This window comes from Musa acuminata, chromosome BXJ1-8 (assembly GCF_036884655.1).
Source record: "Musa acuminata AAA Group cultivar baxijiao chromosome BXJ1-8, Cavendish_Baxijiao_AAA, whole genome shotgun sequence".
NCBI lineage: Eukaryota > Viridiplantae > Streptophyta > Magnoliopsida > Zingiberales > Musaceae > Musa > Musa acuminata.
In genome coordinates this window covers 46,260,918-46,283,630 of record NC_088334.1, presented here as the reverse complement: position 1 = coordinate 46,283,630, position 22,713 = coordinate 46,260,918, and the positions used below count along the sequence as shown (strand labels likewise).

Genomic DNA, 22,713 nt, shown 5'->3' with positions numbered 1-22,713 from the left:
CTTGTTCTTAAGCTAAAGCATCCAAACCCTCCTACAAACAAAAAGGATGTTTACAGAGAAGACCATGGGAAGTAACAAATCAAAATAACATAAACTCGGAGCAATATCCTCTATATTTACCTCGGAGATCTCCTTTATAGTTTGAAGTTCTCTCTGTGCTACTAACGCATCTCACAAATATTATGGAACAAGAAGGTGAGACACTACCTTCCAAGCTTTATCATCACAAACGTTTTAAGAGGGTAAAACAAAGAATAATCCTTTCAAGCAATGCAAGACTCAAGAACACTTGTTTATCCTAGTGCAGAGAAATAGAGGAAAGCAATTCTCTGCAGACTATATACAAAAAGAAGCAAGGTTAAATAAAAGGGCGAAAGAGAGATGAACAACTTCAGTTTTATGAACTAAATTACTATGATAGCATGCTGAGGAGATGGTAGTTATTTGTTTGACCATTGGAATTCGATTTCCAGGTTCCGAGGGCCGCTTTTGCTCTCAGGCAGTAGTGTGTACTCTCCGGAAACTGATCCCAACATAACCACACGATCGATCTGAATCGTCACTTTTCCAAATGAACTCTGGTAAAAATAAAAGGAAATTGTGTCAGTCTCCAAAGAGTTTAAAACTTTGCATGTAACTTGTGAGGTGAAAAATGAAGTCATCTCTACCTTCCCAAGTTTGCTCTTATTCTTGCAAGATATATGAAGCTTTTGGCCCTTTGGAGGACTGTCAAACGCCCAGGCAAAAGCTTCGTCCCATTCAGGTGTAGGGCCTGTTGATACAACCTGACCAGCAGCAAATGGCATTAACTCTATCAAATTCAAGCATTATCGCTGTGCTATGCAACATGCATGACAAGAATTTTTGAAGACAGAAAGTTATTCATCATGCGCTTTGCACAAGCTCACGGAGAAGTCATATAACTCATATCTATTAATTTCATATTACAAGGAAGGTCCAGCCGGTCCTTTCTAGTTAGTCCTGCAACATATCCTAGGTCTAGTGTAGCAACTCCTTGCTATGGACCACCATCTTAAAAGATCCTAGGAAAAGAACATAATTCCTAAGAAATATAATGAACAAAACATTCAGGAGGAGACAACTTTGTGTGCAAGATAGACTTGCAAGGCCTTGATATTCCAAAGGCAAAAGAGTAGCACAAGGAATCAGCTCTGCCTATTGCACCAGTAAAAACAATGTTCAAGATGGTTGTGTTGACAATTTGCTGATCATGCAGTATCGGTAAACAATTAAAAAACTTCAAGATGAGGTTGCAACATTAAAGGAACAGTACCAGATTAAGATTGATTAGCAATGTACCCTGCCTACATAGAATACTGGACAGGCTTGTATAATGTTAAATGATCTCCATCATCATTCTAACCCCAGCACTATCCACAGCTCATTACAAAAACAAATAGAGAAATGTTCCCAAGAAAATTGAATTAATCATGTTTCTGAATCTGCCCTTTTGCACCTGACTTTAGTTACTAATTTATTACTGATAAAGGATCCCACGAGCGTTTGTTATACACAAAGCACTGATGAAGGTCTGTGATCAGTGCAAGCGTTACTGAATGTCAATGCTGTAGTTTACTTCACCAATGCTTTAACAATGACACTAAACTCTTTGCATAAATTATTGAATACAAGATGCAGACTTCTAGACCATTTTATTTTAATAAATCAAATATTACAAATCAAAAGCACGAACATTAAAGATTTATAGACGTACATTCAATAAACAACCTATATAACCGAAACTGTGTTATAAAAAGGATCAAGTTAAATGAAAAGGGAACCACAAAAGTTATGTGCATGATGACAGTGGACCAAGAAAGTGGACAGAGGACCATGGGACTCTGTTTTGGTTCATGAATATGCCAAAAGAATGCTCAAGAAGCAGAAAAGAAATAAGCTTTCAGCATGTAAAACTTGAACTTGTGAAACCTGAAGGATGGCAATACTATTATCCAAAGCATTTGCAGAAGGTAAATTTTGCTAATTACTAAATCTTACCTTTGTTAGTCTAGGTGGATTGTTACCAAGCGTGAGTTTGCAGAAGACACTGGGGTTTCCCACCGACTGCTTCAGATTGTTCCCACGTTTTATTGTAACAGTTAGTGTCCCTGGTAAACACTGCAAAAGTAGTTCAGCCTTCTCCTGAAACCGAGGTGGACCAGATTGAATCAAGTATTGCAGTAAAGGAATAGCCTCCGATGCAGCAACTGATTGAGCTTTGAAAACTTCAGCTGGGCATGCAGACCATGCCTGCCTTAAAAGAAACAGGGAGTCCAGTGATGCTTCTTGAGCTGCCTCTGAGCCAGTCTTGAGGGATGTTACCAGATGGGGAATACTCAATGTAGCAGGTTCAGTGGCTCTCAGACGAGGGAAGTTGCTAAGAAGTGCATTTAGAGCTTTTAGATATTCCTCATTCACACTTCCAGAGGCCCATAAATCCTTTTCAATAGCAGCTGAATAGGTAAAAGACTCATTATTCATTGAAAAAAAAAATTTGCATATATTATAGCATGTAAAGAAACACGACAAGCATTGCTTTACCAAAGGTATGGTCATTATAGATAGAACCTCTTGCAAGAACAGTGAATGGAAAGCTCTCAGATTCACTTTTAAGGCTCGCGAAATTGTTAAAGTGGTTTACTTGCATATACGTACTCTGCCTAGCCCTGATGAGGCAACCCCTCTAATCAGAGAGGAGATATCACGTGAGATGCAGATCTAGAGATTTTGCATCTTAAAATGAATGACATAGCTGGTTGTACATCAAGGGACCCCAGCAAACAATATTTGTTTTCATGTTATACAAGTCAAAAGCAACACATCTTAAAACTACTTCACTCTAATAATCAAAATCAGGGTTAATCATATTTTGCAAATTAGTTCATGGATCTGCCACAAGCAGAGCAGGAGATGAGGATATGAGAAATTAATTTAAGGCTTCTTAGAGCAACAATAGAATGATATCTGAAAAGAACATTTTCACAATTAACAACTATATTGTCCACAATTATTTAGTGTCAGCTATGAAGGTTTTTTCCCCTTCATTTAACCCAAGATGACATGTTTTCTTGTTGTTTTCTGCATTAGCCTTCCTAGTCCTCTTCCATCACTGCTAATTTGTAATTATGAACCCTACTTAACCATTTGTTTTGAAATATCCAAAATACTGATATTCTTCATTTTATCATCAACAATACTATTTGTAACTTCTCATGATTTGCAAAATGAGTTTTTCTATTTTTCCTGATAATATTAGACATTCATATCAACATACTCATCTCTCTGCAAAATTTTTTTGTTTCTCTTCTTTTTAATTTTCTAACCAATCACAGGTTTTGTACTAAATCAAATAGCATTATTCATCAGCTACAAATTATCCAAAATAAAAATGAAATATGAATAGACTCTGTTGCACCTAGCTAGTGTAGAGAAAGATGATGAAAACTTATGTTCATCATTCAAATCTGCACAAATTTCTTACACAGCTTCTACTGGTTATGAAAGAGGTATTAAGAACTTACCAGTAATTGCTCTGACAGTTTCACTAGAAGCATACTCTTGTATTGTATGATTCGAGAAGAGAAGTTTAACAAACATTGCTGCCTGAACAGATGTATCAGGATTGCTGGAGTTTATCAGGTCGAGCACAACTTGAACACCACCAGCTTCGGCAACAGCTCTCTTATTAGATCTGCTGTACATGACAAGGTTTTGCAGAGCACATATGGCCACTACCTTTGTTTCTTCACTTGGTTGATCTTCAAGGAGATTTACCAGTGCTCGGCATGCTGAAACAGCATCAGCACTTCGAGCAAGACCTTCGCTTTGGAAAAGATCACCCAGAGAAAGAGCCGCAAGCAACCTCCCCTGCTGGGATTGTGTTTGTGGATCTAGAAGGTACATTGATAATGGTGATATGGCAGATTTAGCAGATTTAGTTTCTCTAATTTTTACATTGTTTAACAATGCTTCCAATAGTCTTGCTGCAGTTTCCTCACACTGATGATTCCTAAGAAGTTCCAACAGTGCCTCTATAGCACCACTTTCAGCCATTGCTGCTGCGCTGGTTGAATCATCACTTTCTAGGACAAGGAGAGCATTTAATGCACCAACAACTGTACTTTCTGTTCCAGAGTGAAGCAGTTGCACTAGAACAGCCACAGGCACCTCCAAAAAAAATTCTGAACTATATTGCAAAATGCTGGATAAGATATTAGCAGCTGATTCCCATATAGCATGAGGCAAGGGAGGTTCAACTTGCAATATTACTTTAGATAACTCATAAACACCACCTTCTTTTGCAATTGTGTTTGGCCAGATCAATACAATGTTAACAAGAGCTTTTATTACTCTTTGTTGTATAATGGGAACACCTGATCCAAGAAGTTGAACAAGAGGACCAATTGCTTGCTCTGTGACTGCATCCTTTTGTAGGTGTTCTTCCAGAAGGAGATTTGATAAGAGTTCTGCAGCCAATTGTTGCACTGCTTGAGTGGGCGAATCTAACAATGCAATGACTGGCTCCAGAGCCTGCTGAGGTGTCAGATGATAATCAGATCGACATTGAGGATGCTCTAATATATTAATGAGAACCTGCAGCACACTGTGCTGCCCATCAGGACCAATTTCTGGCCTTGTTAGTAGCAAGAAAAGTGGCTCCACAACTTTGGCTGCAGAAGGACCCCTAGCAATGCTAGCATTATTGGTCAATATTCGAAGCAGTTCGGCAAATGCAACACAGAGAAAATCTGGAGCTTCATTAAGGATGGAGAGCATGCTTTCAATAACTCCAGATTTTACCATTTCTAACTTGCAAGCTGGCCTGTCTCTTCCTAATTTCACCAAGGTTCTAGCAACTGTCTCATGAAGGCTGTAATTTTTACCAAATAGCAGACCAACAAGAGGGACAACAGCACCATGTGCAGCTACTAATTCTGCCAATTGTTCATCATCCAAAACTTTGTCTAATGCTCTAACCACTGAATGCTGAGCAGGACTAGACTCGCTTACTAATAGAGAAACCAGAGGCTCCACACAGCGTGCTGCAGCCATGGTAGACCGTATTCTTGTATTTCCAAAAAGGACACAACATAATTCAGCAGCATCCCCCTTTAGTTCTGCTGTACAATTTGAAGAAAGAATCCGGCAAAGGACATCCACTGCATTCATCTCAACATCTGCAACAGCAAGGGCCCTCGATGGATTGTCACAGAGAAGCCTAACAAGTGCAGATATAGCAGCATGTTGCTCCCTCTCTAAACCAGTGTTTAGAATCTCTACAAGGGGTTGAACAGCTTGCCGAGCTGACTCTCCATTCCTAATATTATCAGCAAGAAATAAGCTCTCCAGTGCTTTAGCTGCACTATATCTGGAATTTCTTCCCCCCAAACGTAAGACAGCCACAAGTTGATTAACAGCACCAAAAGCAGATTCATGTCGCCGTATTTCAGCAGTGCCAAACAGAATGCCCATTAAATCTGTGGCAGCTTCTTCTGTTGCATCCTGTGGACCAAGAGAAAGGTACTTGGTCAGTGCCTCTAGAGCCCCAGATTCAACCATTACCAGCTTGTTTGATGGGCAGTCTACTGCTAGCTGTTTTAGGTGGCCCAATGCCAGAAAAGGTGCACCTGGCCGGTCTGGGATGGGTTTGAGTAAGTCAACAAGTATTGGTATAGCTTTCCTAGAAGTTGCACCATTTCTTATGTCATCAACTCTGAACAATTTCTCCAGTGCAACTTGCTCTGGATTCTGCACCAAAAAGAACTCATCTGCCAATTCTAGAAGATCAGCTATATCACTGTCAGCACATCCAAGCAAAGATATAAGCCCACTAGCTGCCCCAGAATTAGCAACAGCGAGAAGTGTTCCTCTGCTGCCATTACAGACCAGACTTGCTAAAGCTTGAGCTGCAAAATATCTGTTTACAGTGTCTTCTGATCTTAAGAAACTCGCAAGCACTGGAATAGAATGCATAGTTGCATTTGATCGTATTATATCCCTGTCTAGAAATAGCACAGCCAGGAGTAAAGCACAAACCCATGCAATGTTATCTTCCTTAGAATCACTCTGCAAAATTTTATATTAACAAAATTAAAATAACTTCCAACATTAACCATAGGGCTACATACATTATAAATGCAAATGACGACATACTGACGAAGGTCCACAGCCTCAGTAATAAGGAAATAATCCACAAAAAGTATTTGTTAAGTTACCTGTATAGATGGGAATGTGTACTGAGATATCTTATCTGTGATAATTTCAACTGCTCCAGCTTCCATTATTGTTGCTTTAGATCTGTTATCGTGAGCAGCAAAAACAGAAAGTAACCATATGGCAACCATGTTACTAGAAATGATAGCTGTGCTGCATTCAGCTTCACCATTCCTCAGCTTCCCTTTAGAATGCCTAGAAATGCTTATATCCATGTTGCCTTGACCATCTCTTTGGTGTATAGAAGAATTTGTGGAATGCAGCATGCCAACAAGAGAATGAATTAGATGTGTGCATAAGTTTGGCTCATTCAAGGCTTCCATCAGCTTTTGGCTCTGCTCTTTTGCAGCACAAATAAGAAGAGCACCTCCCCCAATTTTAACCTTGAAGCTATTTGACCCAATCACTCTTTTTGCTATTGACGGCACACATCCTGAGGTTTCAAGTACTACAGCACCCAATGCAGACTGTTGGTCATGGCAGAGCCTTGACAAGATTTCTATAGATTTATCTTGCAACAAAGGTGTTCCATCAGCTATACAGGAAACTAAAGGGATTATTGTATGGGGGTGTTCAGCAAGAATTGCCCATGGAGGTTTTATATGCTCTGCTGATCCTTTTGACCTTAACAACATGACCAGAGCATCAAGAACTTCTGATGTAGCAGCACTTTCAATACTAGCAGACTCCAAAAGGGCAGTAAGTGCAAGAACTGTCCCAGCACGGTTAACACTGTCAGCCAAAGCTTGATCAACAGAGTGACCTTGGAGAAGCCGTGCAACTGCAGCTGCAGCATGAGTTTTGCCATCCATTGTGCCATGCTGCAGTACTCGTGTAGCTGGCAAGATTATCTCCTCCGGAATTGCTTGCACAGAAACTTCATGATCCAGAAGAAGGTTAGCCAAAGCTCGTGTTGCCTGTTCTGCCACTTCAAGAACAGAGGAATTGGCAAGCAGCATCAGTGGAGCAAATGCATCTCTGCCAACTGCAGCAACCTCCTTGTTTTGCTTGATCGAAAGAAAGATAGCAGCAAGGCAGCACGAAGCCTCCATCAAAACTTTTTCAGACTCCACGTTTAGTAGTTTAATGACAGACCAAAGAGTTCTCACAGCAACATGTGTTTCTCTTAAGTCCTTGCGACGATGAAACAGAGCTGCAAGGGTTGATGATGATTTGGCTTGAGTTTCTTCCCTTGAGGAGCTCAAGATTTTTATCATGGTTTCGATAGCATCATTTGCAGCACTTCCTTCCCGCAAGATGTCATTAAGGGGTGCCACCAAAAGTAAACTTTTCAGTGCATCCAAAACATAAATTTTGGACTCTGGCTGATCACTTGTTAATAGAACCGACAGCTGGCTAATAGTCCCAGTATCTGACTTGTGGATGAGATGATTTAATGTCTTTGAGGCAATTTCTTTTCCATTATCACTTCCATTTTTTAGCAGCCATAATAAAGCAGGAACAGCATCAGCACTTTCAACACACGCTCGTATGTCTTCACTGTGGTTACAGAGGTTGCCAAGGATTGTTGCAGAGTCTTCTTTGGCTTTTGATGATCCTGTTTCTAAGATTTGAACAAGGGGTGGTATTCCTCCAGCAGCAGTTATAGCCCATTTGCTTTCATCATTCTCATTAGATAAGAGGCAAAGCAAAGCAACTGCACATTCCTGCTGTTGCTCTGAAGAGAGACCAAGAAGAGATATCAACAACTGAACCCCCTCCCGGCCTAGTAATGCATGCCATAGAGTGCATTCTTTGTTACAGAGGATGAGAAGAGATTTAACAAGTTCATCTTGTGCCTCATTTGTTGTCATTGTTATCAAACCAACAAGCAAGCGTTTAGCATCAGAATTTGTAAGTTTCTTTGACAGAATGCTGTTCCCATACAAACTGGCTAAAGCTTCAATAGCACGTTCCTGTACAAGAAATGGAAACTTTGGTTTAAATTGTTTTACCAGTATCTCCTCGATGACAAAAGGGTCTGATGCTCTCATAGAGTCAGCATTTAAGTCATAAATCATTAGAGCTGAAGCTAAAGCTCCCAGTGTGTCAGCAATCTGTGCAGGTGAAGAGCATGATTCAAGACTCTCACCCAGGCTGAATATAACTGAAGACAGGCCACCAGATATGTTTGCCAGTGCACACATTGCATTTTCCTGCAATGCTTGAGCAGATTCTCCTTGCATAAATTCTTTCGACGGAGCTATAGTTGCATTTATTAAAGAAGGTATACCATTCGAATTAACAATCACGTGCCGGGCTTCCTTACACTGGGCAGAAAGTGATTTAAGTGCACCTGCAGCCTCAGCTCTGATAGGGGAGTCATTACTAGGTCCAAGCAACTTGAGGAGTTGCTTAGTGGACTCTGCAGCCAAGACTTGAGAACAAACTGATGTGTCTTCCATTATTAGACATCCTAGAAGATAGCAGACATTTGAAAGGGTACTTGTCTGGCCAGAAGCAACCAGCTTTATAAGTATATCCACTCCTCCGGATTTTATGGTTTCTGACCAAAATCCTTCAGTTGTCTTGGATAAGTTCTTTAATGCTCCAGTAAGCAAACTATCCACCATATTTTCATTTCTAGGGAAGTTTTTCAACTGATCCCATAAGACAGGAACAACACCTTCGGTCGAGAAAATCTTTGATCCAACATGGTCCTTTGCCCCACCCTGAGAAACAGCATAAATCGTTTTTGCAGCTTCAGTTCGGCCCTCAACCGAACTGGATTTTAGAAGAGCAAGCAGCGGAGGGATGCATCCACCAAGTAACACTTTTATCCGTAACTCTTCCTCCTTGCAAAGAGATCCTAAAACAGAGGCTGCCAGCATCTTAACTCCTAATGAACCAGACCTCAGAAGAGCAACAAGTGCTGGAACTGCCTGGGAGTGTGACCCAACAGCTCCAAAAGAATTATCACGTGTTTCAATAAGATCTAGTAGCTGTTTCAAAGAGTTCTCTTTCTCTTGAGCTGTTGTAGAACTCCGTCGCAACTGCTCTATGCACTGAGCAACACTTGACACCGTTCCATCTGGGTCCTCCATGCCACTACGGTCCCTGAATGTGAACAAAATTATCTAGATGCATTACTATAATGCTGTCAAGATTAACATTCTAAGCTATTTTTACTAGAGATAAATTAAGCATGGTTTAAATTTAAAATACTGGTTGGACCAATAAGTATGGCCAAGTACAAGTCAGCACACCAACCTGGTAGTGTCCTAAGTCAGTACACCACCCTGGTAGTGTCCTAAATCCATTAGATCAAGTATTAATAAAATGTAATTATTGTGTTGTGATATTTACCAACAAATAGCTAACAATGCATTGGCCTGCTTGAATAAGGTCACCCTTAAGGTGCTAAGATCAGAAACTTAGTCTTTAAATTACCAACAGCCAAGTATCATGATGGAATGAAAACTTTCTCTGTGTAACTAGACTAGTTGATCAAGCCAATGTGTTTTTCAAAATGTTGCTCTTGACACTTGACATGCTCCTCTAGAACATATTGAATAACCATTTCATTTTTTGGTGAGTGGAGCACATATTTATCTGATTGTAGACACATGTGCCTTTCAACCTTTAACAATCACAAACTCAACATTACTGGCTGATTTGAACCTTTAGACAATTCATTAGCTTGATTAGTGTTCACACTGGACAATTGACTAATCCTTTGTTCTTGCTGACAATATCTCCATGTATCACAAATGCAAGGACTGCATCAGAAACCAAACTTTAGGAATCCAACAAAATGAAATTATTGTAATGCTTCTCTATTAAGTTATATTATATATTTTATTCATGCATATGACAGTAAATATGGGTATGACAAATCTATAGTGGGACAAGTTTGCCCAATTATTCCAACTCAGCGAACTCCTTTGCTATATGTAGAAAATCGATAGTTCTTGTTTTAATACATTAAGATTAGAAAAAAATAGGAAAGGACTGTGATTGTAGGAACCAACAAGGCTACTTCTTCGCAACCTAAGTTGACTAGGATTTGAGTCATGAAAACAACCTCTCTATTTGTAGAAGTAAATCTACGTATGTTAACTCTCCCTAGAACTAGCATTGGTGGGCGCATGATGCACTGGGTTCAACCATTTAGAAATGTGATTGCAGAAAAGATTATCTGGCGGTCATATTTAAATGCCAGCAGAAAAAGAATTGATGGAAATTCTAGTGTGATGGAGACTGGAGATTTGACTCTCACAGAGGCAGAAATGGTGTGTGATGTGGCAGCAAAATGTGTTATGTGGAATAGATGGAAGCTGCAACAACAAATTCCATATAAGATTTCACAGGGTCGTATCAAACTAAAAATCCACAAGTGTTCTTAATATTACTTGATGTGTTGTTTGTTCTTGGTATCTCCGATCTAGAGTAAAATGATTTCAGTTGTAGATGTTATAGAATTGTGATAAGATTTTATAACACAATTCTGGTAGTCAGCCATTAATCTGCATGTAGCCTGTAAGGACCAAGTGGTAATCTCAAAGGATAACCTAATTTTTAGACTGCTGGTCTTAAAGGATGACAACATGTAGTGTCAATGAAAAGGAGCATGTAATTTTTGCCTACTTATAATTTATAAATATATCAATAATCCATCAACAAGTCAGACAGCTTTACATTTCCAGCTATAGATAAATGTAATTTGTCAAATAATGAAATTGCACTAATAAACCAAAAGTTTAGATTCCTGTAGGTAACTAAATGGTGTTATATATGAAAATCAGAGAACTATAACAAAGTAAGACAATGCTTTTTATATGAGATGTTTATGTTCATCTTTCATAATTTGCATTGAATCAAGAATAGAATTCACAAAATCCAAACAACAAAAATTTTAGTCATGGATGTTCAATATGTAGTGTTTTGTTTGTGATTGTTTTGCTATTGTCTCTATGATACTTTGTCAAATCTTATTTACTAAGCAACAATCATCCTATTTCTGCTGGTTCATTTTTCCCGTCCGGTACTGCATCTGACTTTATTCTGATATATCTTTTCTTCATAATAGTAATTATGCCTTCTCAGATTCAGCATGTAACCTAATAAGGTGAAACCATGATTAAACCCTTCCTGAAAATTTTCCTGTTCAAAAGGCCACATGATTTATGACTCACCGATATTGACATTTGTGACCAGCAGTAAGTGCTTCTATATGATTGCTTATGTTGAGCAAATTATACATTAGTAATAGCCATCTTCTCTACTTCAAATTATGCACATTGATCTTGGAAATTAAGTCAATCTGGCATTTCTATTTAAATAATATATGTCATTTCACATTATGTTCAATCAAGCACATCTTGCAACTTATTTTAAACCTATAGCTACAATGTATTTACAGATCCTGCAAGGAATATTGTGTGGCCCTTTACACCATTGCACATACGATACAAGTGGTAATCATATATTAGATATTGCCAAATTGGTATTTTTTGAGTGATTCTGGATACTTTATTTTGATTTTGCCAAGTCAACTATAATATTCTTGATTAATAATATTGATCCCCAATTTGAATAATTTATCTAATTGCGCTTCAAGATCCCAATTATTGATGGTTCACTCAATATATCTTGGGTGAAACAGAGGGTATCTCAATTGGGGAGAGCAGGTAAATTCCATATTGCCCAATATGTCTAACGTGACACTATATGTCAACCCAAATAGAATCTTCCTCTCCAAAACTCCGAAAAGGTATTTCTGGAACACCAGCGGGCATTGTTGCTTTGACACTTCCAACATGCCCTCCCTCAAGAATCAAGGTTTAACTTTTTGCTTCCAATTACTCTGGAAAATATAATTTATTTCTGACATTACAATAATCATACACAACTTGAGATAAATAGTAAGCTTCATACCTAAGAACTGATTTTTCCAAACCTGTTTGCACTTTTTTAAACAAGTTGCATTTTCTGTCAAACATTCTCATTGCTGAACATTGATAAGGTATGAAGAACCTATCATGCACATTTCTGGTAGAGCTACAATTGATCATTCTGCTAGAAAGAGTGTATGGGCATCCAATATTTCTTAATTTGACACACCATGTAGTTATGTTGGGTTTCTCAATTTAGTACTGCAAGTTGTTTACTGAATCAAGCTATTGTTCTTCAAATATATAGTTGATTATCTTCTTTTTTTTCTCGTCAATGGTTCTTCCATTGTTTTTTGCGAATGCCTAGGTGCATTATAGGCGATCATTTAGGCAACTAGGCTATTCTAACATGTACCATCATACGCATACATGCACAACTATGGATCTTTTGTGTATGAATATGTACTCTCATGAACGAAAATGTTGAATATATGTACCAATGCAATACACACTTGTACATTCAAGTGAACTATTATATACTTGCTTTATCATAGTCATAGTGTATAATGATTTTTGCAAACTGTAATATATTTGCATTTTTGAACATTGATATAACTGGTATAAATAAAAGGAAAATCAATTACTATTTAAATATTAGTAGAAAATTCCCACGAGAATTTTCTTAGTAAGTTTGACATAGGCAACCATCAAGGCACCTGGACTTTCTGCTAGTCTGTTGCCCAGTCTCCTATGCCATGCAAATACAAAGTCTTATTCCTCTTTTGATTGGCACCCAGTATTGGGAATTTCAACTCCACAGTGAGGATAGAAAGCACATTCAGTTCTAGTGAGATCATAGCATAATTTGCTAATGAGGATTTGGTGAAGCATACGATACCACGGCCTATGTACTGTGGGTGCAGTGGGATGCCAGCATACAAGCATGTGCATTGTGCAGTTCTTTTACATGCTTGTCACATAGCATGAACCTGTATCCTTAAGCTATTTCATCATGCAAAGAGGAGTGAAACAATCCGTTTCATCATGTGTGATACACAACTATATGCAATAATAAGAATGCAACATATAATAGGAGAATATCTGAATAAATATGATTAGACATCTCTAGTGCATTTAGGGATCCAAGATAAACAGCATCCAGATATCAATCACAAGATAGATGTCTTCTTTGGATATCTTTTATAAATTTACAACTTCACGAACAGTTTAGAAGTCTCAGTCTATGCTGTTTTTCCTTTTTGTATACATATTGGTCACTAACATGCATGTTAGCATTATTCATTAGGGTCACTAAAGACAGAAAGATATGTCACATATTAAGTTCCCTAGGACCATCAAAACAAATCGAAAATCTAAACAATTGACACAATGAAAAAGTTGGTTAGAACTGTCATTTAATATGCATGCATTAGGTCGTGAAAACCCTGGCAAAAGAAAGAATCAGTTAATAAACAACATACAAACCAGACATATATAAGTAAATGATTACCTTGAGCCCATCCTTACGACTGAATTTGAAGTTGGTGGCTCCAAATCTTGAACTTTAGAATCCATACTCCTTTCCTGTGATTACAGAAGCAATAGTAACACTAGAATATACATCAAACAAGACTGAAGAGCAGTTCTAAATTACTAAACACTGAGAGCATTAAAAGAACTTCAAAACTACAAGTAAAAGAACAAAGAGCATCATGCATTGTCTGAAAACAGCTATGCAGATCTCTCTATCATATGAACTAATTTATGTCTTCCTCTAAATGACTACAAAAATCATTTTGATGATGCAAGTGTAATACCAAAACTTAATTTGTTATCTTGTGAAAATTTAATAATCTCTAGCAATCCTCACAATTAACACATTGATGCATATTGCAACTTTAATTAAAAAGATAATCAATGAGTACAATATGATTTTTAACATGGAATATCTTGAATTGGCACATAAAGTTATATTGTCCAACTGTTCAATACCACATCTTTTAAATGTTTCTTTCCATCGAAGTTTGTAAAGTTAGTGAAATGTGAATCAAACTAGCATTGGTGTTCCTTCTTGGTATTTTGATAGTGGTATCTACTAGTATCAGTTTTTCCTTCTTTTCAAAAAAAAAAAATTTATCGTTCCATCTTAAAGTGTTTCTTTGATTTGTGAAAGCAATGAAATCATGAGCTCAAATAATAAAAAAGACGAGGAATACCATATCCGCAGCTCCATGGCTGCCACCATTGCTGCTTGTGTACCTCCAAGAAAGTGTTGCCGCCAGCTTTGCTGCAACTACGATACTCCTTTACTGATGAAGTAGATAGAGAACCCTGCTGTGTCCACAAGCGGTGTCATATCAATTTACAAGGAAAAGAAGAATCAAACGGACAGAACATTGGTATGCCCACTGCAACCACATAACTGGAGAACTAGTCTAAACGAGGAAAATGAAACGGATGGGCCATGGGACTGGTCGGTAGCACTCACAATTAAACATTATAATCAACTGAAGACTCGTGATAAAGCATTCGCCCCACAATTTTACATATCGAAGATCCAGATCCGAGTCACATGCATTCGCTTCAAGTCAAAATGTCGGGATCCGTAATCGCCTACCCCAGATCTAAGGATTCCTCACACATCCCAAAATGTTCCGAAAACCCAAACCAGATCCAAGCCAAAACTCCCCAATTTCACCTCAGATCATCCAGATCAGTGACTTAAACCTCGGATCCCTCACACTTCCCAAAGAAAGGAAGCTACATGTACGATTCCTCCCAGCAAAGGCAATCAAGATTCCTACTTTCTAACGAATTCGGAAGAAAACCGTCACATTCATCCTGAGCTTCGAAGTTCAGACCAGATCTTCAACACGGAACAAAGAAATCCCGAAAGAATTCACCCAAAAGAGAGAAGAAAAATGGAGGAGAGAAAGAACGGAGACCAACCTCAAGCTCAACGGATTTGGAACAGCAGCAACAATCTTGGATTCAAGAAGAACTTGGGGACATGGGGGCCGTAGCTACGGAGTGAAGGGAAAATGGCTCCGATTTTTGCTCCGCTTCTCCTCCTCGAGATATCCTCCTCACTCCACCGAGAGAGTTGTCGCTATATGTAGGACGCCCGCCGACACTGAACGGCGCAAGCTTGGCGGCGGCTGGCTGGCGCCGAGCCGAACCGATACCGAGCTCGGTGATAACATACGATAAAACGTTTCCATATTCTCTTGACGCATCACTTCCCTACCACCCGAAACGTCACCCGTCGCCAACCCGCCTCGTTATTCGACGATGCCGTTCCCCTTCCTCTGATGATGAGGACGGTGGGAGTTGGGTGACGACTCTCTATTTCACTAATAATATTCTTCGTTTCGGTACTATTTTGGTGCAAATTAGACATACCAAACGTTTCTGATTGGCGATGGATGTGGACCCCAGTGAAACCCGCCTGTCAGGCAGTGCGGCTTCCGATCACGTTTGCACCTTTCCGTTCGGTTTGGACGTGTGCTTCAAGAGATGCGCAACCCAAGAAACACGCTTCCAGTTTCGTTCGTCATGTTCTGAAGCCAAGAACTTGTTTGCGAAAAAGAACATTTTGATTGATGCCATGCAAAAACACATATCTTTGTTTATGAGATAGAACTAGCAATTACTTCCATTAAGTACTTCCCATCCTTTATACAATATATATATATATATATATATATATATATATATATAGATTTGCCTTTATTTTGTTGATGGTAGAATTAGCTTTGATCTTAAGTTTAAAACCAGTGTTCCTATTACATATCAGCTATGCAGTAACCAGACACATATCTCTCTCTCTCTCTCTCTCTCTCTCTCTCTCTCTCTCTCTCTCTCAACCAAAAATAGCTGGGAAATAATTTTCTTTCGATGAGACCACTGGTACTTCTTCTCCCACATAAATATATGGATAAAAGATAGAATTGCAAGTTGATTTCAGCTTTGATCTCAAGTCAACTGTGGGACTATATTACCAGGTTAGCTGGAGCAAAGTAAGCAAATAACTAGCAGAAGCAAACCTCTCTCTCTCTCTCTCTCTCTCTCTCTCATATACAAGTAAAAATAGCTGGCAGCACCCCAGATAGAACAGGAAGAGAGGGGAATCAGACAATAAGATATCAGTCATCGGACAGCACATACGAAGCTTCTCCCACCAACCTCCAAAAAGTAGAGATAGATAGAGAGAGCTATGCACCACCGGGGGTCGTCCACTGCATCACATTATTACTGCTGTTTGTTCTTCTAATTGAGCTGCATGAATAGGACAAATATGCTCATGGAAGAGTGGTAGTAATGATGTAGACTCGCCATCAGCCATCAACATCCTTTTCTGCAGTGACCTTGACCTCTTAACAACCCTCTTATAATAGGATTAAGATGCATTTTAGTTCATATAGTTATGATAATAAACTAAAAGTTCATTTACTCATATCTTAAATAATTATTATATTTAAAAAATATAACGTCTTTGTCTTTCCCATAAAGAGTTAACAAAAATTTACTGACATATTAACTAATTAATAAATTATTAATATAATATTATATATAATTTAAGCTTAAAAAATAATTAATATTCATCTTATCGAGGAAGAGGAAGCGATGGAGACCGTAGCGACAAACGAAATAGGAGAGGTCGAAGGTGGAGATGAGGGAGAACTGGACCATCACGTCGTAGGCATGACAGATGGGGATGCAAGAGAGAATAAAGTGGGAGGTTGTGGGGACGAAAACGCTTAGAAGAAAAAAGATGGATCAAGAGACCACTGCATGCTTAGCGTCGAACTGGTTAATACACATCCACCCGAGACAGGACTAGAAGCTTCTATGCTCATTGTTAGTGCGGGAGAGGCTACGTGCGTATGACACTTTGCTAGGCAATAACGGCTCGGTGCTACTGTTGCTGGTCGCTTCTATAGCGATGTTTTCTCCTATTATTGATAGTGGTCTCAGTTTTTTTTTTAATTTTAAATTACATAAAGTCATTATATCAATAATTTATTATGAGTCAACAATGTAAACTCTAATATATATTAATTCAAACTTCACGGGAAATGCTTATATGCTATATTTTATAAAATATGAGATTATTTTAAACACAAACAAACTATAAATGGTTTAAATGGTCAAAACCACGTAGGTTAAAATAGATCTTAATTATTTTTTAAATTTAAATCATATGTATTATTATATTAATAATTTATTATGAGTTAACATATCATATAAGCAAATTCTAACGTTTGTTAACTCAAACTTGATGAGAAGGATTTATATGTTATGTTTTTGAAAATATAAGAGTTATTTTAGATACGAATAAACCATAAAGACTTAAGTAGTTTATGACTAAAATCACCTTAACCATTATAATATATACACATTCCTCATAAATTTTCAAACAATATTTTTATATTTAATATCCAAAATATTCTTTTATTTTTCTATGGATCTATCTATAAAACGAAAGTGTCTTTGTACTATATTATAATTTTTTATTAGTTCTAAAAAAATATTATTTTAAAATATTTTGTTTATAGCACTTTTATATTATATTATAGTATTTTCAGTAAAATTAGAAAAAAATAACATAGTAAAAAATATTATAATACAATATCTTTGTTTTCAGTAATATTAGGAAAATATTATAATGCAACATAAAAATACTATAATATAATGTTTTTATACTATGCTACAATTTTTTTTTTTGGTATTGCTCACAGTATTTTTGTATTATATTATAATATTTTTAATATTATTAAAATTATAATATAAAAATAGTATAATCGGATCAATTCACATAAAAAAAAATAGAGGAAAAAAAATTAGGTGGCTGAGAATATTTTAGGTATTCAGTAGAAAAACATTGTTAGAAAATTCTGAAAATAGATGTACACTACCAAAAAAATATTTTAACAATGTTATATTTATAGTGTTTCTAATGTTACCTTTGTTTTCAACAATGTTAGAAAACCATTATAACGTAATACAAAAATACTATTATATATATATATATATATATATATATATATTAATAATAATAATTTGTTAATATTATTAAAAATCATAATATAAAAATATTACAATCGGATCAGTTCATCGAAAAAGATAGGGGAAAAAAAAAAGTATGTGGCTGAGAATATTTTAGGTATTAGGTAAAAGAAATGTTGTTTGAAGATTATGAAAATAGAGGTATTTTCGCAAAATATAGGTACTTAGAGAAATACACTAATATTGGGGCGAGACCGTATAGGAATTCAGTAGATTCGTCTTCTCCACCTGGCAGGCATAGGTCTTCGCTGTAAGTGAGTCGGTAGGGATGGCGGCAACATCACCAGAATCATAACTACGCTTGATAAATAAGACGCACCGTGGACTGAGCTGTCATGACACGTGGACCCCATAGCTGGGCCCCATCTCGTTGCCGTCATCAACACAATACTAATAATAATAATATCTAAAATTAAGGATTCCATAGTCCCCATCTCAATTTGGTCCTTTTTCTTCCTCTATCTATCTATCGACCTACGGACAGCGAAAACGTTGGGGATTAAAATTAGAGGACATGATGCATCATTTGCACGTGCATTCATGTGCGAGGTACGATCGGAGGAGAATATGCACAGTTGTTCTAAGTCGAATAGTATCATTAATTTGCAACGGAAATAGACCAAATCGACAAGAGGTAGGTAAGACGTAATATTAAGAAGAAAGTAACCACAAGTTCTCATGTTGGAAGATTATGGGAAAAGCTTAAATTTAAACCGTGAAGAATCTTTGGGTGTACAATGTAAATTCTTAGGTTAATCGTGTACATCAAAGAGGTTGCAAATTGCAACCCAAGATTTAGAAGGATATGTGTAATTAAAATAAATCAAATTATCATAAATTATGTATTATTTTTTATTTAAATTATTTTTTATTTTTTATTTATATAGTATAATTAAAACTATTTTTTAATCATACGGATAAGTTAAACATTTTGTCAATCGAATAAATTATTAATTTACTTATTTTCTAACTAGTGATGGGATTTTTAGAAAGTATATAGTTTAAATTTTATTTTTTTGAGTGAATCATAAGAAACAAATATTATAATTCTATCTTTGTGTTTGAAACTAAAATAAAAATTAAATTATTTTTTTATTTTTCAGGGAGAGTTCATCTTCTCCTTTATATATAAAGGGGAGGATTAAGAAAAGGATCCGGAGGAGGGTAGGATCGTCTAGTATTTTGTTATTAGTTTTAATTCATAGTTTGAAAATTTTGATATTATAATTATTATATTTTTTTAATGTATAATAATATTTTTTATTTTTAAAATTTTATGATTAAAAAATAATAATTATTGAATCATGATGTTAGAATGATTAACTAATTTAATAATAATTCTAATTCATTTAATTATATATGATTGTGTTTAAAGAAATTATATGTGAGATTCTATTATTTATTTAGAATCTAAATCTAAATTATTTAATTTATAAAAAAAATAAATTTGAGATTAATTATTATTTTATAATATTTTAAAATATTTCTAAAAATAGTAAAATCTAATTTGATAAAAAAGGGTCAAATTAAGGTATGACCTAAGTTAAGTTGCCTAGCCAAACTAGCTAATGTGATCAAGTATAATTCAACCTATATGACAAAAAATATGACCCAACCCCATGTGGTCATGTACAGTCCGACGCTTGTGGTCATATATGATCCAGTTCATGTGATTAGACATAACCCAACCCATGTTACTATGTATTGTCTAACCCTTATAATTATGCATGACTAAACCCATGTGGTCAAGTACGACTCAACTCGTATGGTCGAGAATGACTTAACCCATATGACTAGGTACAACTCAACCCATGTGATCAAGTATGGTTCAACTCATATGACTAGGTACAACATAACCCAATCCATGTGGCTATGCATTATCCAACCCATATAATTAGACATGATCTAGCCTATGTGCACCCAACCTATATGGCTTGGTATGGTCCAACCTATGTAGTTATGCATAACCCAGCCCATAAGGCTAAGTGCGACTCAATCCACGTGGCCATACATGACATAGCTCATGTAACCAAGTATGACATATCTCATATAGCTAAGCATGACCAAACTCACGTGACAAAGCATTACCTAATCATTGTAGTTAAGTATGCCCTAACCCATATGGCTAGATACAACTAAACCTACGAATCAACTATGACCCAATTTAATGGTAAGGCTCAGCCTAACTCGTGAGTGAGGCTCAATCTAGCCCGTGAAGCTATGCTCGCACAACTGTGCGATTGACGCTAAATACGTTATCACCATTCTATCCAGCCCATTATATCTCAACCTAACTTACTATATAGAATAGGCATGTATGATTCATGTGACCTATTCAACGCTCGGCGTACTATGTGACATAGTCCATCCTCTTCCTTTATTGGTTTTAGCTTATTAGTTAATTAAATCATATATGTTTGATTAGTTCAAGCCAATTCAATGTGATTTTAGGTTAACTTGTCCTATTTGAAATTAATCAAATCTAAATTAGTTTATCCTCTAGGATTTGAGATTGCTTTCGTTAAGTTCTAATTGAATTGAGTTTGGTTAAAATTAATTAGGTTGTTCTAATTAGGGTTTTCATTGATTGAGGATTATTGAGAGATTGATGTCATATTTTTTTATAATTTAATGGACCTAATAGTTTTATATGAAAGTGTCATTTGAGAATGATTAATATTTTTTTTTTAGATAAAAATAATAATATATGATATAATTGTTTTCTAGTATATGTGACTATGTTGAGTAATTCGCATTGGGCATGCAATATGAAAGGAGTTATGCTCTCTGCAAAGCCACCTATAGATATAGCTTGGTAGGTCATACATTAAGTATAAGTGTCACTCGTAATGAATGTAAATGAATGATCATAGTTAACTGTATATCCCTATCGAGGGTAGGTATAACGATTCCCTTTGAGGAGTAGCAAATTGTTAGAGATGTGACGGTTAGATAGTTTATCCATTCATTATCGGGAGAAAAATATTCCTACTTAAACAGGTGATGGATACTACTTCATCCATTATTACGAGTGTGATATAGATTATCTTTATTCGTTTTTGGAATGAATCGTCCCGTAAAGTATGTTTCTCCATGAGTGTGATATACATTTTTATTATTTGATTGCTATGTATGCGAGATGTATTACATATTACTGATGTATAATTTTGCTTACTGCATAAAAATTATTATTATTATTCTAATAAATGAGTTTAATTAAATTAATATGTTATTATTTTATATTAAATTATTGACATTTGTATATATCTGATAAGTATTGAAGATTATTTTTATGATTTTTTTTAGGTTCCTTGTAATTTTATCTTATATTTATTTTTAGAGTAATTTATTATAATAAATATGAGGCTTGGGTGGAGAAGTCTTTTTTTTCTTAGTTAAAAAATATAGTGTTGCAAAATTAGAGATTTGAATTTTAAAATAAAAATTTTAATAAATTATAGATAATAAAATAATATTTTTTTTAAAAAAATCTAGAATGTGACAATATAAGATTGATGGCATTATGGATATGCTACCTAGCCGACAATATGAAACTATTTGGTGGTATCTTGGTGTCATATAGCTGATATACTTTAATGACTCATTTCCGATAACTCGATGCCATACATATGACAATGCATGATTGATATGATATTATTTCATGATATTACAAACTACATTCACGATTGTTCATATTCTTTAGATTTGCATACACCATAATTTTATGATAAATGAGAGAGGTGCATAATCGTTCTTGATATTAATGTGCCTCTTTGAGCATAATAGCTTTGAAACCACATTATAAAACGTCTCATTAGGTGTGTTCCTCTAAAATTCACAAACTCTAATATGTTCGATTGTGAATAACTTTGATGTTTGGTCAACACCTCGTGACCAAGAATAATTTAAGTATCAAAAAAAATTTATCGGGCACACCTCAAACATAATTTTGCATGATGAAGATTCTATACTTTCCCAACACTAGAAACAAATATGAAATATTATCTCGGTTGATTCCGGATAAAAATCTCAGTTGGACAATTATTAACAATATCTATATAACTCTTTTACCATCAATATTTTTTTGGCATGAATCTTAGAACATAGCTTAGAATTTGATAGCTTTTTTAAGGTGGAGATATAAGGTGCTATAATTGTTTGCACCATGCGTTCATATGAGGATGATCCTAAAATCTTTACTAGTATGAGCCTAGCACAAATAGATACTATAGTTAATTTAGTTTTGATTAAAAGAATTTTATCTATCTCAAAATCCAATAGCTCCTAATTTGAGATTGGGTCCATCAACTCATTCATAAGAAGAACATTTGTGATAGTCCAAACTAATTAAGAAACGAATGATTAGGTATCAACCACACAAAATCATATTAGTTTATATATACCTTAAATCTTACAAATAAATCTGAAAAATAAACTTATATATTTATAATTCATCTTAAAACATAGTTTGGCTTATGCTCAATAACTCAATTTAGACTCAAGAATTATGAACCCTATTGGAGCTTCATTAACTTTAAAATATTTCTTCTTACAACATATTTATTTATTTTTCCTT

At 35.9% G+C, this 22,713-nt stretch overlaps 1 protein-coding gene across 2 annotated transcripts; it reads right to left on the bottom strand.

Annotated features, from left to right (window-relative positions):
* Window positions 1-243: 243 nt before the first annotated feature.
* On the bottom strand, window positions 244-15,172 carry LOC135585370 (protein CELLULOSE SYNTHASE INTERACTIVE 1-like). 2 transcript variants are annotated; one of them, XM_065080286.1, is made up of 8 exons: window positions 15,018-15,172; window positions 14,285-14,402; window positions 13,579-13,652; window positions 6,237-9,291; window positions 3,543-6,087; window positions 2,020-2,474; window positions 669-785; window positions 244-578 (listed from the first exon to the last, which is right to left on the bottom strand). In XM_065080286.1, the coding sequence occupies exons 2-8, from the start codon at window positions 14,285-14,287 to the stop codon at window positions 441-443; spliced, it is 6,387 nt and encodes a 2,128-aa protein (XP_064936358.1). In that variant the 5' UTR covers window positions 14,288-14,402; window positions 15,018-15,172; the 3' UTR covers window positions 244-440. The 2 variants fall into 2 exon arrangements, with proteins under 2 accessions (XP_064936358.1, XP_064936357.1); XM_065080285.1 differs by having other exon boundaries at window positions 14,285-14,399; window positions 15,018-15,168.
* Window positions 15,173-22,713: the final 7,541 nt, after the last annotated feature.

What these genes read in the sequence shown, in the direction of transcription:
- LOC135585370 (XM_065080286.1), bottom strand. An exon ending in AACTGTCAGAGCAATTACTG is followed by an intron (nt 2,475 to 3,542) that starts GTAAGTTCTTAA and finishes TTACCTATTCAG; the next exon opens with CTGCTATTGAAAAGGATTTA. An exon ending in ATAAGAGCAAACTTGGGAAG is followed by an intron (nt 579 to 668) that starts GTAGAGATGACT and finishes TATTTTTACCAG; the next exon opens with AGTTCATTTGGAAAAGTGAC.